Source organism: Electrophorus electricus, chromosome 2 (assembly GCF_013358815.1).
Source record: "Electrophorus electricus isolate fEleEle1 chromosome 2, fEleEle1.pri, whole genome shotgun sequence".
NCBI classification, from domain to species: Eukaryota; Metazoa; Chordata; class Actinopteri; order Gymnotiformes; family Gymnotidae; genus Electrophorus; species Electrophorus electricus.
The window spans coordinates 31,940,405-31,956,518 of record NC_049536.1 but is presented as its reverse complement, the minus strand read 5'-3'; the positions used below and the strand labels follow the sequence as shown (position 1 = coordinate 31,956,518).

Genomic DNA, 16,114 nt, shown 5'->3' with positions numbered 1-16,114 from the left:
CTTCCTCATTGCACACCTTCACAGAGCTGCCTAAAGTAGCCTGGCAAGAAAAGTGAGCCTGCACTGTATTCTGAGTGCATTCGTGACAGTCTCCATTGTGGCAGAGGTCACGTTTTCAGAGGGGAATTTTCCAGGGAGTATCTAGCTTTCATTTGATAAAGTTCTTCGTTGCAGCGTTGCGAAAGGAAACGTGTCGCGGTCGCATGCTCGAACTCACCCTGATCGCCGTTGATCGTCTGCGCGGTTGTCAACTCTCATCAGCCTCGACTCCAGAGAAAGCGTCACACGTGTTAACTTCAAACCTTCGTGCCCCGGTTCTCTTCTACTTTCTTCATTCTCTGTGTTTACTGTTTCCGCGCAGGCTTCTGTCCCGCTTTCCTTAGAGACTTAAAATTCTGGAACTCCCACCATTTTTCCCAGAGTCCTGCCCCACTCAACAGTCGCGTCTCTGTTTCTGTTCCCACCCGCGCACTTGGTCATTAATTGAGACAGCAGCATACATATTCCAGTCATGACACGATGGCACGAGTCTCTGTCAAGGCCCCCGGTGCTCTCCCATTTCACACAGTGCGCTGCATTCTGGACGCATCATCGCTGTGCACACCCGTTAGATAATGGAATGTGAATCGTATGCCGCCCCAACAAAAATGAAGCGTGAATAATGTCGTAAATCCCACGTTGTGGAAAGCAAAGAGAAAGTTTAAGTCAGCCTATAGGCCCTGCACCTTCACTGAATACAAGTGACACGTTAAAACGAACTTGCTTTAAACAATTTTAAATAAATCACAATTTTCGACAAATAACCTGATCCTTTAATATTAAAAGACACATTCGCAAAACCTCCACTCCAATGTTTCTTAGTCCATCTCTTGGAGTCTAACAGCACCGAACACTCCGACATGGTCAGGTGACGTTCTCAAGCACTCTGCTGATGAGGTGACTAAGGTGTATTAAGGTAAGGGGCGCACCTAAAACGTGCAGCACTCGTGGTCTACAAGAACACTACAAGATCAGCAATTGCTGCCCAAATAGTGACATCTTCTGTCGAAATGTTATAGCAGCACGCCTTTGCGTTCCAGTTTAGAGTTGTGTCATTTGTTCGGCGCCTGCGTTTAAAGGCTTCCTCTAATTAGAAATTCAAATGGACATCGTTCGTGGAGACTTAAAACTAGGCTATACGTAAACATTAAAGTAATCAATTTTAATGTGCATTTCTTAATATATTTGAGCATTTTATTATTGATTAAATGCTCAAATCTAATGTTTTCTAGATTATTTTCATGTAAATGTCAAGTGTACTGCCACCAGTGAAGAAATCCAAATCATTTAAGGAATAACATGCCAGCACATCAATCAGCACATTTTTTGAGATTCTTGTTGAACCTGTTTCAACTGTTGCATTGGTGCCACATATTTATTTTTGCTGTATTCCTTATCAAAAATAGATCGATACAGTTTGCATTTGGTGCATTTGGGTAGCCTTCACATGCCGTGATGTTCTGTCTCTTCTATGCTTATTTTTCTTTGTTTGGAGAGGGTACGGTTTCTCCCCTTTAGCGTGGCGGTTCCCATGGCAATAGCCCCACGTTCTTTGCTTTGTTTCACTTTTCTATACCCCAGGTCTTCTCTTTAATATCCACTTCTCCATGTTGTGCTTTCCAGTGTTTCGCAGCTTGTTAGTCATTTAATCTTGTTAGTCAGTTCGTTTGGGCGTTGCATGTACGTAAGATAATTCCAGTGTTACTATGTTTCCACATAGTCCTGAGATTTTTTTTTAAGCTTTTCTCTGGTTTTTCTAGCTTTGTTTTCAGTGCTTACTCCAAGACGTTATGCATTGTTTGAGTACTAGCGCTTCACCCCTTAGGTAGGCGCTGATAAGATACCACAGAAGTAGAGCTTTCGTGCAAGTCAGATTTCTGTCCACAAAACTTTGATGCATGTCAGATTTCTGTGCATAAAACAAACAAACAAAAAATGTTCCCCAGTCAATCGATACTGAAAACCTCTTCATTTCTGTTTACATAAGAAAGACAAGTATAATGCATTATTAGTGTAAAAATACATTGTTAAAGTTATTGATACTCCCTTTTATACATGTGTTATTTGAAAGGACAGTGACCTCTGAAAGGAACCAGGCTCTCATCATTAACAACTTCTGGGCCTGGTTTGTAAATGAGTGGCGGACACTTGACTCACTTGTCTGAAACAGCTCTAATTTTGGTGACTTTGTCTCTTTGATGTTGAGCAGGTCTTGTACTCTGAAATTCACTTCTCATCACTGTGTTAAGCCTGTACACACAGTCAGCTGTGATCCAGCACATTTCGTGATACCTTTAAAAACAAATGAAATCATATGCCTTTCACAAAATTAATCTTGAAGAATCAAACTGATGTTCTAATGGCATTACATAAAATAACTGCAAGAACTGCAAGAACAGGTGAAATAATCTCATGTGCTAAGTGTTGTTTATATAATTATTTATTAATAGGTTATTGTAATCTAATTACTGGAGGAAAGATTCATCCATTTATGCATGAATTATTAAAACACAAAGCAATATTTTTCTACTGTTAGTGTAAAATTATGCACTTTTTCCAATATCTTCTTTTTTGAAGGATTTACTTACCATTAATGGTATAAATGGGGTTCTATTGAACTGTGCATAGAGCAGCATAAAACATAATTTTTTAAACCTTTAATCTACAATGAACACTATAAAAAAACAAAATCACAACATTACATGGTATAAACAAGCAACCATTTTTTTTTCTCTCACTCATATATGTTATAGGCTTATTATAGGCAGTACAGTATATTACATGCAAAGACTATCTTATATAGGCCTATATATAGTTTATAAACAATTCATAACAATTAGGTTGAACCCCTAAAAAACGAAAATATACCTCATTAAAATAAATCTAGAGATGTATGGAAATATTGTCTTAATATGCAGACTATACATTCATGGCACTTAGCTGATGCTTTTATGCAAAGCGGCTTAAAATGCTGACTGAGAACAACTTGAGCAATTCAGGGGACAGGGGTTAAGGGCCTTGCTCAGGGGCCCAACAGCAGCAACCTGACAGCGTTGGGGCTTGAACCAGCAACCTTCCGATTACAAGTCAAGTACCTTAATCACCCATGTGCATATACATAGTGTGCATTATAGTGTACAGATGCTTTTTCAGTCACAGAAAAACAACAACTATAATATGAAATAATTGCATTAAAGCGTTACTCTTATCTGAATTTTCTTTTTTACCTTTCTGGGTATCTTAGAATAAAATATTTAACAGATGTTCCTGGATTACCTGGTGGGTCTCCTTTTCCTATTGCAATTTTGAATGTATGATGTCATAACCCTAAGAGACAATGACACATAAAGACTACTGTCATATGAAATTGCAGGCAAGACTCAAGGGAGTGCACCACTTGGTGTTTCCGAGAAGGAAATACAAATTAAATCATCTCAAAAGGCTTCTAAATATGCGTCCATTGTAGTGGACGTGATGTATAAAAGGTTTAAGATAAGAATAATCAAATTCATCTTGTTAATCTTGGTAATGTATTATACTCATTACATTTCATGTATCCATGACTTTGTTCTTTTATGGCTATTTTTGGTAAAGCTATTTTGGTGCTTACATGGATAATATTAAGGAATTTACATTATGTGATGAACAGTTACCCTGAAATCAGTGACACATGCAGAGGTCAAAACACATACAGTAAATATTTTGTACTCTAAAAGCTTAATTCATATCTCTTCAATCTGGACTGTAATTAAACAAAGCCAGGGGAAGGAGAATGATACTCAAGAAAGAAAGTGCAAAAAACATGGCTCCAGCAAAGAAATATTCATAACACAGAGGATTCATTCAAGAGTTGAGTAATGGCAATGCACAAGGGTAAGAAGTTAACACTGAGTCCCCAGACTATGTAAGGATGGTGTGGCCCAAGGGCGTAGGTTTGGTCTCAACATTGGAAGGACACAAGGACCCACCCCCTCACCGTATACGCTGTATATATTGCATAATGTGTGCGTATACATTGCAAAATGTGTAATGCAAAACCAATAATTAGGGAAGATGTAAAAAAAAAAAAATATATATATATATATATATATATATATATATATATATATATATATATATATATATATATATATATATATATAAATAAATAAATAATCTTTGACGAATAAGACATGAGTGTATAGGGACTCATTTATTTTCGAGGACAGTTTTAAATATTGAGTGAACGGGATTGTCATGGCACGGCCCGCCTCTCCTAGACTCCTCCCCATATGCGCGTGTCACGCCCCTACCGTGTTAATTGGTCACGTGTCACACCTGTCCTTAGTTAAGTTTGTCGTTAGCACGTGTTTAAACCCCTGGTTGTACTGTTGTCGGTGTTTGACCCCGTGTGTACTACGTGTAACATATCACGCTTTGATTTTCAAAGGTTATATTTGCTGATCATCATAAGACTTTGATTCTGAAGCCTCCACATAATTCCAAACTATAATGGTAATCAGGACCTCACCCGAATCCACCTGTTTGCTCATCAGCCTGCTGCTCTGTATCCTGCATATAAACTAATTAATTAATGCTGACATTTTCATGGGATTCCTAGACTGCAATTCAACTCATAATTCTAACATTTGGCCCGAGTGCCGCAGGGCGCGGAGCAGGACACGCAGACTCCCTCAACTTTGTGCAACATTTAATGACATTGAACATATAAGACAATGGCAGCACTCACAAGTAACATTAATAGTGAACATAAACACTTAACGCTAACAAGTAACATAGGCTAGACAAACCAGGATACAATTTGATGTATCGACCCATTTTACTGCTGGTAACCTGACAGGTAGCCTACAGATGAAAGAAGCCAGGGTTAGCTTGCTACTTAATTAGTTATTTAATTAGCCAGTTAATTTTCTATTTATTACTTATATTCTGGGTGATGGAAAAAGCTCCCGATGTTTCTTTTCCTTTTTGGTAGCATGATATCTACAAAGTACAAAACTTGTTGGCATTTACAAAACTATGTTATGTGTGCTGTGCAGTGCAGGCAATAGGGTAAAGGGAGTAAATGAATTTTCACCCACGCTTGAGGTATGAACTCACAGCCCTAATAATGTACCAGTGGCAGCATACTGATCAGCTTTCACCTCCTCTGGGTTTGGCAATAAGAATGATATTAGCACATGATGTGAGCCTTCAGATAGCCAGCCCACCTTTCAAGCCAATAAAACGCTAGCATGCAAAAATATTGGTAGGGACATGTGCCTACCGTCCACAAACCTACATCCTTGGTGTGGGCATGGCCTGCCTTGGTCTTTCTCAAGGCCTGGTATTAGGACTCCTCACTGAGTACCTTTCTCCTACCAGTACGAACACTAAAATGGGAACACAAAAATCAGGCAGTGCCAGCTCCTGTAGCTACCATTCCATGTCAGTGATTTTCAGATGGCAAATGAACCACTATCTGGAAATGTGTAAACACTGTGCTTGCACCGAGCTGACCACCAAGTCTTATCAGTTGTGAAAGATCAATTTGTCTCAACCGTTGTCTTGGTGAAGGTCTACCAATGATGACCAGCTGTACTGGCCTCGTTTAACATTAGTGTAAACTATGTTCTATTGGCTGATGCCAGAAAAAATACATAAAACGTAGTCAGAAATTAGGTGCTGCTGCGAGGTTTTTGTGAGGTCACTCCTAATCACCAAGAGGCAACTTACAGAAAGACTCAATGTACAGAGTGACTGGGTTCAATTAAGATCTGCAAATAGCAGAGCTCAATGGGCTCTGAAAAAAACATTCTCATTTGGCCCTGTAGGAAAACAGGAGGAATGTTCCTAAACATCTTTTCATCTTTCATATCTTCTGCTTATAAAAATATTCAACAGATAATTTATCATATGCTTTCAAAAATAATGAGGACTTTTCTGCAATTCCAGGGTCTTTCTTCAGCTTTTCAGTAGACTGCAGAATGAATATTTGAAATGTGTTTCTGAGGTAAGCACAGTGAGTCCAGGATCGTATTCTTTCTGTATTCTAGATTGCGTTTAACTTACATTAACCTTAGAGACAGAATGCTGGGATGTGAGAGAGTGTCCTCGTGGGTGTGTTACATGCATCTGTATGAATGTGTGTCCATGTGTGTCCATGACTATTTTTAAGTTGTTGCAGATCTTACTAAAGAAATGATACAGAAACACTCTGCCACTGTGAGTATCACTGTGAGTATCACGGCAAAAGAAATGTGAGTGTATTACCGGAAGCCAAAGCCTATGAGTGTGTGTGTGTGTGTGTGTGTGTGTGTGTGTGTGTGAGTGTGTGTGTGTGTGTGTTGTTAAACACTACTAGGATGATGTATTGTTCTTCCTCCTGCAGGCAGCACCCATAACTCATGTCTCACTCTTAAACGTAGCCTCAAACACACAAGACAGACTCTGAATACAAAAACATCCCCTTGGACATCTGCTACACTAAATATAAATGACACCAGTGCACCCTTTAAAGTGCACTGGTGCTGAGCTATCCATTGTACTTGCCAGTCGTATAATCTTACCTGCTTAAAAACAGGATATGTTGTGTCTAACATCATCAGCTGTCTGTACGATACAGACATAGAAAAGCTTCACGTGTAGAGTATCATATATGCTGAAAACATATGATTATAAGAATTTAAAGACTTTTTAACAGTTGGAACAGCTGGAAAATCCGTATAAAGGGGTTCCTTTAAACTGGTGTAATATTATCAAGTTTTTCTCTGTCTCTGTATGGTAAAGACAGTTGATATTGTTAACGTTAGATACAATGTATCCTGTTTTTATTCACTGACCAGTTCATCTGTAAATCCACAGGTCATCAGTCACACCTTTGCACAATCAGGAGTTACTGGACAGTAAGAACCCACTCTTTCTTTCATAGAGATATAAAAAAAGAGAGAGAGACAGAGGCAGATAGAGAATGTCTTCTCTGGTGAGAATACTGTTATCAGGTGAACAGAATAACAGCTCATTGATCACAGAGAGACATGTAGAATGGACAGGTAAAGTTTACACAGTCTGCTGTGGCCATTCTGGAACCAGTCTGTCCAGACTGCACTCTTGCAAACCACTCATGTTGACCAATATGAGTACAGTCTATATACAGCGCTGAACAATTGTAAAGGTATTACGTCAAATGGGTTATAAATACACAGATCTATCTAATTGAGCACCTTATCACTCAGAAAGAGAGAGAATGAATGAGAAACAGAAAGACAGAGAGAGTACATTTTGTTGCTTTTCTAGGGATACGAGAAAGAAAAACGCCTGGGATTCTGATTGGATTAAAAATGAACAGTTGAGGATCTAAAACTGAGACAGCAATGTGTTTAGCCAGAGACCCAGTATGTCAACAGTAAACATTTTGTGAAAAAAATGTAAGTGGCTCAAAATATGAAATGTAGGGACCAGTCAGATAGTGAAGTAAAACAGCTGGTGTGACTGTCTTGAGCATTGGGTCAACAACAAACATTCTAAAACATATTGAATTAAATAGCAGAATTCATCGTTCACAGTGCAACAACAAGGTCAAGTCATTATAAGACAGGATGAGAAGTCATACCGAGAATTTTTATTTTTCTGTTTTCGAGACTTCTAAAGGGTTACATAAATTGTAAAGAATGTTTGGGAAAATCGGGAACTATATCATTAATCACCTTGTGCTAGTGTTTTGTCGAACTGACGTTAGAGAAGACCGAGGGAGGGGTGTGATGAGCTGAGCGCAATAGACAAATCGGAAGACACTTGGTATGTATAGTACTTTTCTACATGACCGCGTATATATAACATCATTCTGTGGTAAATCTAATAATGCGGGGCTTTACGTTTCGTTACCTAAAACGCCCGCTGCTGGGTAGCTTCGGCTGTGTCCTTTGGACAAGTTCAGCACGCACAACTTCATTGTGAGTTTAAAGTTGATTCAAATCTATTTAAAGAATTGGAGTAAAGAATATGATCTCATTACATGACTTTAAGCGACATCTGGATATTCCTTTACCATAATGACATCTTTCAGTTCTGCGCGTTTTCCAATCTGGAATTTATTCACTATCCACCAGGATTGATGTTAGGCGCGCACGATCATGCAGGTTATATAGGCGACGTCAAGGAACGATGAGGATTTTTGAGAAGAGATGTCTATTGTTAACAGAAGTTATTTTTGACATCTGACAACACGAGCACAGGACGGGGTCGTCGTGCTTTCTCGCCGTCTACATGAGATTTTGGGGCGTACACAGAGCTGCAGTGGCGGCTTTCTTCGCAATATATTCACTCGTGAGTTCACAAATACTCATTTAATAAAGGATGCAGTCAGATTATTGTGCGTTACTATTGATACTTTAAATGTTTATATAAACTATTGTTAGTTTAAATATATAACCGCATTTGCATAATTGATATTGCACTAATAGTTTTTAAAAGTCTAGTTAAGATTTTCATTGAGCAGGCATTACATCCGGCATAAGTGCTTGGGTTAAACTTTATAGAAAACTATCCTACGTTAAATGAAGTTATTCCTACAGTGTTTAACTGGATTATGTAGAATCAATAATTTAACATGAGTTTTTTCACACAACGATTCAAAAACGTTCTTTCCTTTGAGTAAGACAGTGTTACCTGACTGTTAGTTTCTTAATTTCTTCTGAATGATGTAGCATGCTGGTTGATTCTGATGATTTGCCTTCTGTTTCTGCAGGTTTTCTGCAGTTTATCAGTTTAATTCTGATGTTTTGCCTTCATATTTAAGTGTTTACACTGACAACGTTTGGCCATAATGTTACCAGATACTAGACTCTTCAAGCGGAAACGCTCCCGTAAAGAGACGTTTGAGGCCAAAAGTTTACATCCATCTAGGCTAAAGACAATCAAACTCAATTTTTCATAACTCATGTTACCATACATATACATATATAATTTGTCACATCAGAGATCATTAAAAAAATCGATTAGAGACAGCTTTGACTCTTGGGCGCACATACACTTTGCATTGTTCAGAAAGAAGCCACAAATTAACTCGCAGGTCTGAATGAACTTTGGTCTGACGTTTCAAATAAATGCCTAGATTGTAACGGAACAAGTGTACGAGTACCGTCCACATCCACAATTAAGATAGTCCTAACACTCTCACGCAAGGAAGAAACCAGTTCTGACAGGTGATCATCAGGTCAAAGACCTAGACTATTGGAGGAGAGGTCCCTGGTCAGATATTTACTGTTTTTGCCATAAACAGCATTGTGTATAGAGGACAAGAGGGAGGCTTTTAATCGAAATGCCATCCCAACTGTGAAGCATGGGAGTGGCAGCCTCATATTGTGGGGGTAATTTTCCAGAACAGGGAATAGTGCACTTTAGAACACAGATGGCATCATGAGGAAAGAGGATGGTCTAGGAATAATAAAACAAGAAAATTCAACCTTAACCACAACTGTGTCTTCCAGCTGGACTGTGATCCTAAGCATTCGCCCATAGCTCTCCAAAGTGGCAAAACAGCTTAATGACTACAAAGTGGAAGTACTGGAGGGGCCACCACAAAGATCTGACCTGAATCTCATAGATAATTTGTGAACAGTACTGAAAAAAGTCCATACAGACATAGAAATAGACTCAGAAATCAAAGTTACAGCAGCTCTGTCAGGTGGAATGTGCAAATATATATATATATATATATATATATATATATATATATATATATATATATATAGTAGATTCAAGATGTTTTCACTCACAGAAGGCTATGCCAAGAATTAGATTCAAGTTGTGCAATTAAGTTGTATTTGAAAAACTGATAGAGTAAATACAAATTAAATAAATTGTCCCTTGGCTTGGAAATGTATAGTCACATGAAAAGTGTGGATTTGTGACAGGATTAGTTCAAATGCCTTTAGCCAAGGTGTATGTACTTTTGGCCTCAAATGTACTGTGGCAGTATTCAATAAATCTGCTGGCTTAAACATATGTAAGGCTAATTTTTAAAAAAATACAACTAAGAATTTCTACATTGTTCTGAAAGTGGGGAAAAGTTTATGATTATACACGTCATTATAGTTAAACTGAGTCTAAGATCACTGAGCTGATTGCCTGTAGCATCTGTGTGCCCATCCCTCTACATCAGGTACAAACCATCTCTTCAGAGTGTGATCCAGAGCTTCTGTGGCTCAAGGATGAAGAGAACTGCAATGACATCATCTACCAAGAAAACCTCACACACTCAGGCTCTTCGGGCAAGACACACTTTCACATACACACACACTTTGTCTCTCACACTGTTCTTTCAACTTCGCTCATCCTCTCTCTCCCTCAAAGCAACTTAGGGCACAGGGCCAGGAGAATGTGAAATGTGAAGTCCAGAAAATGGGCAAACAGACCTGTTTATTCATGGACTGTCCACACCTGGACAATTAGTCCATTTTTGAACACTTGCATTTTTGTTTATGTGCATTTGTGTGAGTGTGTGTGTGAGTGTGTGTGTGTGTGTGTGTGTGTGTGTGTGAGTGTGTGTGTGTGTGTGTGTGTGTGTGTGTGTGTGTGTGTGTGTGTGTGTGTGTGTGTGTGTGTGTGTACCAGTGGACAATCAAACTGATTAAGGTTTATCTTGGTTCCTTTGGAAGCTGTAAAATGATATGATGGGGGAAGTTTGGGAAATGGCTTCCATGCTGTGTAACATAAATCATAATGTTTTCAGATTACATATGTAACTCCCTGGATCTCAGGCTGTTCCCACAAAGTCTGACATTGGCTCAGAGTCAATATTCCTGCCAGTGCTCACAATGGCTATTGTAGGACAGATTCAGGTCATAGTACCCTGAATATACCTGGAACTCTAGAGGGATTGACAGGTGGCATGATTCTGAACTGAACTGATTTCAAATCAAGTTTGAACTTACTAGGACTGTCAATAAAGCAAACAGGAAACTATCAGGTAGATCAAAACACAAAAGTGGAGCCCAGACCGCACTCCATTTTGCTCTCCTATCATGCGATACTCTATCATGTCATATTTCAGCAGAGAAAATGAGCCAGATCGGTTTCACCCGGCGTGAAGCATACTTACAATACTATGGCAACCATGCCTTCCTGTCATTCATTAGACAACCAAGAGATAGAGAGAGGGAGGCACAGAAATTGATGGGCTGTGGTGTTTGTAGTCTTTAAGAGGAAAGCATTCATCAGCAAAATGGAGTGGCTACTCTGTCTCCTGACAGATCCTGACTGATACCGTGTGTGTGTACACAGCTCCTGATTTCTCCTGACTGATTCTATACAACCCTGGCTTACTCAATTACAGCCACTAAAAGAGGAGACCATTTAGTTCACATTATCCATTATCACATTATTGTTCATGACCTGCTGAATTAGACCTAAGTACTAGAGAGAACAGAAAAGTCTCAGGTTGGAGACTCTTACGTCTATTTCAAAAGCACTAAAGTATTTTTGGTTGGAGATGTTATATTTTCTGTAATTAATGACAGATATTATTCATATTTCTCATAATTTGTCTTTAAACCTTTTTACATTTATTTAGGTAAAGCAAAATGTTCACACACGGACAGCTGCAAGCATAGCATGAAGCTCCCTCTATGTATGTGATGTTTGAAGACAAATTGTAACATCATCTCCCCCTTCTCTATCCCCTACAGGCTGCAATGCATTATGGGATCATCTGAACTGTTGGCCACATGCCCAGGTGGGAGAGACCATCTCCAAACCCTGTCCCCCGTTCCTCAGGACCAAAGGTCAGCTTCACACTGATCTATCTTGGCAAATCTGCCTTATTACCCTACAGGGCTATAGATAGCATGCTTGTTAACTTGTAACCAGTTATATTCACAGCAAAAAATGATTATAAAAAGCAGTTAAGTGGTTCTGAAATGTTTGTAGAGATGCTCTGTGTGTTGTTTGCTGTGAAAAGAGATGCACAAGCACTGGAAAGAAGGAAGAAAAACCGAAATGTTTTCTCATCTATTGCCATCCATGTGACTGTTATCACTTTTTAATCGTGTGGATTATTTATCCACAACTGTTATTGACTTCTCCACAGGGGGTGTGGGGAGGAAGTGCACAGAGAATGGCTGGTCAGAGCCTTCCCCTCCGTACGAGCTGGCTTGCGGATACAATCTGAATGACACACTTCACTTTCCCACAGATACAGTATGATCCATTCTGCCTCACATCAATATAGGGCACAGAGAAATGATAATATACTGCTGTGGCACTGACACAACACATTCAAACAACTGTGGTAATTTCCATGTTATGACAAGGGTTAGAACCTGATAAAAAGACCTGATAAGGAATATAATGTATGTAGTCCTATCATTCTCCTTTGACAAATTTATTGCTCTGTGTTTATATTCTGTGTGATTGGTACTGATACGCCTTTGGTGGATTTGTATAAATAGTCATTCATTAAAATACTCATTCCTTTTTAATGCCATTGGTTGTACAAGTCCCATTATATATATATATATATATATATATATATATATATATATATATATATATATATATATATATATATATATATATATATATATATATGGTAGCCGATCTTAAAATTCTGTGGCAGTTTAATGCACATCCAGGCAATGACTCCAGTAACTAACTACTGCTGGAAAAACAACCCGAGAATAGACTAAATGGAGCTCCATGGGCTCCACTGTGCTGTATGTTTATGTAGATGCTGGTGTCATATGAGTACTTCATGGGGATAAGGATCATGTATTCAGTAGGATACAGCATCTCGCTGATCTCTCTCAGCATCGCGCTCATACTTCTGGGCGCGTTCAGGTACAGCCTCATATGCTTGTCCTTTATAAACATAAGAAGTCTAGAACCAGATCAGCTAGGGATACTCTAGTTTGGACTTGTCACTGGGTGGTGTTATATGGACTCCTTTGCTAATGTTCTCTCCCTTCTCAGAAAGCTCCACTGTACACGTAACTTCATCCACATGCAGCTCTTCCTGTCCTTTATCCTGAGAGGTGTCTCCATCTTCATCAAAGATGCAGTGCTGCACAATTCACAGGCTTATTACTACTGTGACTCTCATCCGGTACCCACACGCAAACCAAACCTACTTTAACGCTTGACCAGAGAGCAAGCTCCTCACTGTAGCTCTTACCCTGTAGCTGCAGGCACAAATATAATGAAATAACTATATCTAAATCATCTAAACAGAGCTAATGCTGCCCTCTGTAATGTGCTCATGTACTGTGTTGACAGCCTGGCTGCAAGGTGGCGCTGTTGATCTCTAACTACTGCATCCTGGCCAACTACAGCTGGCTGCTAGTGGAGGGTCATTATCTGCACAGCCTGATCCACCTGTCCCTACACTCCACAAGAAAACGCCTGCACTGGTACATCAGCCTCGGCTGGGGTACATCTCACTGTCTCGCTCTAACACACACACACACACACACACACACACACGCACAATCAAATATCTCCATTTCTATCTCTCTTTTACAAACAAATTTTGCTCTTTATTACCTCTTGCACTCAAATCTCTCTCATACACATGCGCACACATACCCCACCTATGTAAACATTAACTAGCAGAAAAAAACACTTCAGTTTTCCTTTTTCATCTTCTGAAGATCAACATTTCACAAAGACAGCCGAGCATGCCTGGGCAATGGTTTCTGAAGCTCAGAGTAGCTCGCGCTCGTGCTGGCAAGTTGAAATGAAGCTATGACTCTGCTCCTGTCCATACAGGCACACCCATGCTCATCATCAGTGTGTGGGGCCTGGCCAAATACCTGCAGGAGGATGAGGGGTGCGTTCACACACACCTAAATATCCTTATCGTCTCCTTATCACAGAATGCCTAATCTCGCTCTCAAGAGAACTCTCTCTCACACACTGTAGTATAGCTGTCATCAGTAAGTCTATAAACTGACTCTGTGTCTAAACATGTAAGCAGTTGCCGAAGAGACTGCACTCTGTAAAGTACACACAGATCTCTAACAGTGATATATCTGCACACAGATGGTGACATAACTGTTTTATGCACTCATAACAATGTTTTACACGCTTTAATAACAAAACTTGTGTGTCCGGGTGTGCGCAGATGTTGGGAGATGAGAGGCAATGGCTGGATCTGGTGGATTCTGAGAGTTCCTGTAATTCTATTCATCATAGTAAGAAACTTGCAGACAAGTTCTTTTCCAGTTTTAGGACACAGAGGCAAATATACCAATGGCATGTATAGACACACAGACACATTACTCACTGTCTGTTCAAGTGGTCATCTTTTTTTTTGGAATCTGTCTAATTACTCATGTTATTACTGTAGTAATTTTGATCATCTTAACATGAATGTGAGGATATGATAGCATTACATATAAAATGTTACCAAATTCAAGTTTGCAGTGTGTCCTAGCTGTTTCTATGCTAATTATTTTCTGTGCATTATAATTCAGGTAAACGTGGCGTTTTTCCTGAGAATAATTCGAATGCTTGTGAGCAAGATGAGAGCTCCGGATATGCTTGAAAATGGGTTTAAAAAGCATAGGTAAGTCAAAGCACAACAGCTCTAAACACCACATAAATGTGCCATAGCTTAGACGCCGGGGCATTTTCGACAGACACGGAACAGACAGGCACATTCCGTTGCTCATCATAACTTACTTTTGTGGTGCTCTTTGTCTTGTGTGTTTGAAGAAAGCTGGCCAAGTCCACCCTTCTGCTGGTGTCTCTGTTTGGTGTGCAGTACACACTCTTTGCTTTCTTTCCCGATCAAGTCGGCAACCTCACTTTCCAAATCTGGAACGCCATCGAGCTCGCCATGGCCTCCACACAGGTGGTTATGTTGTATGGGCAGGCCACACACATTTATTATCCATTATAACAGGAGTAACTAGAGCTTGAATAAACCTAAGCCACACTGCACTTACTTAACCTCATGGATAGTTGGTGTCTTTGCCACTTGTTTGCTAAGTTACATGTGTTAACCTTGTAGTAGATTTGGTTGTGGTCCATGCATTGAGAAATATTAGTGTGACCATGTTTGTGTGTGTGTGTGTTCTGCTGCACAGGGCTTCATAGTAGCGCTCCTATACTGCTTCCTGAATGGAGAGGTGAGTGAGTGCCTTTAATCACACACTTTAATCTGCAGGCTGGTTTCATAGCAAGAGTGCTGAACTAGACTCAGAGGTTGTATTTATTCTTTCCTAATGATCATGAAGAAAGAGGAGTTTATTGTAGCTCAACGGAACGACTTTTGCTGGAGAATTGCTCATGTAACAGTTTTAGGTTTATTTCACAGGCCATTTTATCAGTTTCAGTCATAACACCTCTGACCTTTGACAGGTTCAAAATGAAATTAAGAGGCACTGGCGAAGGTGGCGTCTGAAGCAATGTTTCGATGACGATCCCAGAGTGCATCATGGTTCCCTGAGCAACAGTGCTCTGCCACTAACGCAGATTTTGCTGTTAAACAGAGCTAACAACATAACAGAATTATAAGGACCTACTACTTACATTATTCAACTCTAATAAGAACACTGGCTAAATAAGGAAACACACTACACAACTAATTATAGTAACCAAATAACTACATGTGCTATATTGCACCATAGCAAACTGCTCTGCATTGGAACAGAAAAATGACATTTCTTCTCTCATCCACACACATTCATTGGGTATTTTTCTTCACTTCAGCTTCTTTTCTCAAATGCTTTCTACAGCAATATCTGACTGTCAGCATTTCAGTGCGTTGATGGTAAATCAAGGATTCTGCTAAATATTTATTCTGTTAAGCTCCACTGTATTTATAATTCTACAACCAACACTGCTTAAATAACAATTATTCCTTATGCAATATAAACTATTCAAAAAGAATACATTCCGAGAATACATACATGGTTGTTTAGTATACGTTAAGTCACAGACATAGACAGTACCATAAGAAGTTCCATTTCGAGAGTCTCATAGTCTCTACTATCTGAAAGCTGGTGGTAAGCCAAACACTCAACCACAAGGTGTATGAGACGCACGTATCGCACAGCAATATGAGGAATTCATGAGTTATTATACCTATGGATGA

General features: G+C 39.4%; 2 protein-coding genes across 3 annotated transcripts in view; one reads left to right on the top strand and one right to left on the bottom strand.

The window, feature by feature from the left end:
• cobll1b (cordon-bleu WH2 repeat protein-like 1b) overlaps positions 1-574 on the bottom strand; it is a 29,462-nt gene extending 28,888 nt beyond the window's left edge. Inside the window, exon 1 of one of the 2 annotated variants that reach the window (XM_035523534.1) lies at positions 218-574. In XM_035523534.1, coding sequence (XP_035379427.1) covers positions 218-258 — 41 coding nt within the window. In that variant the 5' untranslated portion in view covers positions 259-574. The remainder of the gene's footprint in view (positions 1-217) is intronic. The other variant, XM_035523536.1, reaches the window with a different exon arrangement.
• On the top strand, positions 520-15,835 carry LOC113577540 (secretin receptor). Its single transcript, XM_027010250.2, has 13 exons — positions 520-606; positions 10,181-10,289; positions 11,706-11,801; positions 12,107-12,216; positions 12,746-12,855; positions 12,988-13,120; positions 13,291-13,444; positions 13,783-13,843; positions 14,138-14,207; positions 14,490-14,581; positions 14,731-14,869; positions 15,105-15,146; positions 15,379-15,835. Exons 1-13 carry the CDS (start codon positions 520-522, stop codon positions 15,532-15,534), a joined length of 1,359 nt encoding a protein of 452 aa, XP_026866051.2. The 3' UTR covers positions 15,535-15,835.
• Positions 15,836-16,114: the final 279 nt, after the last annotated feature.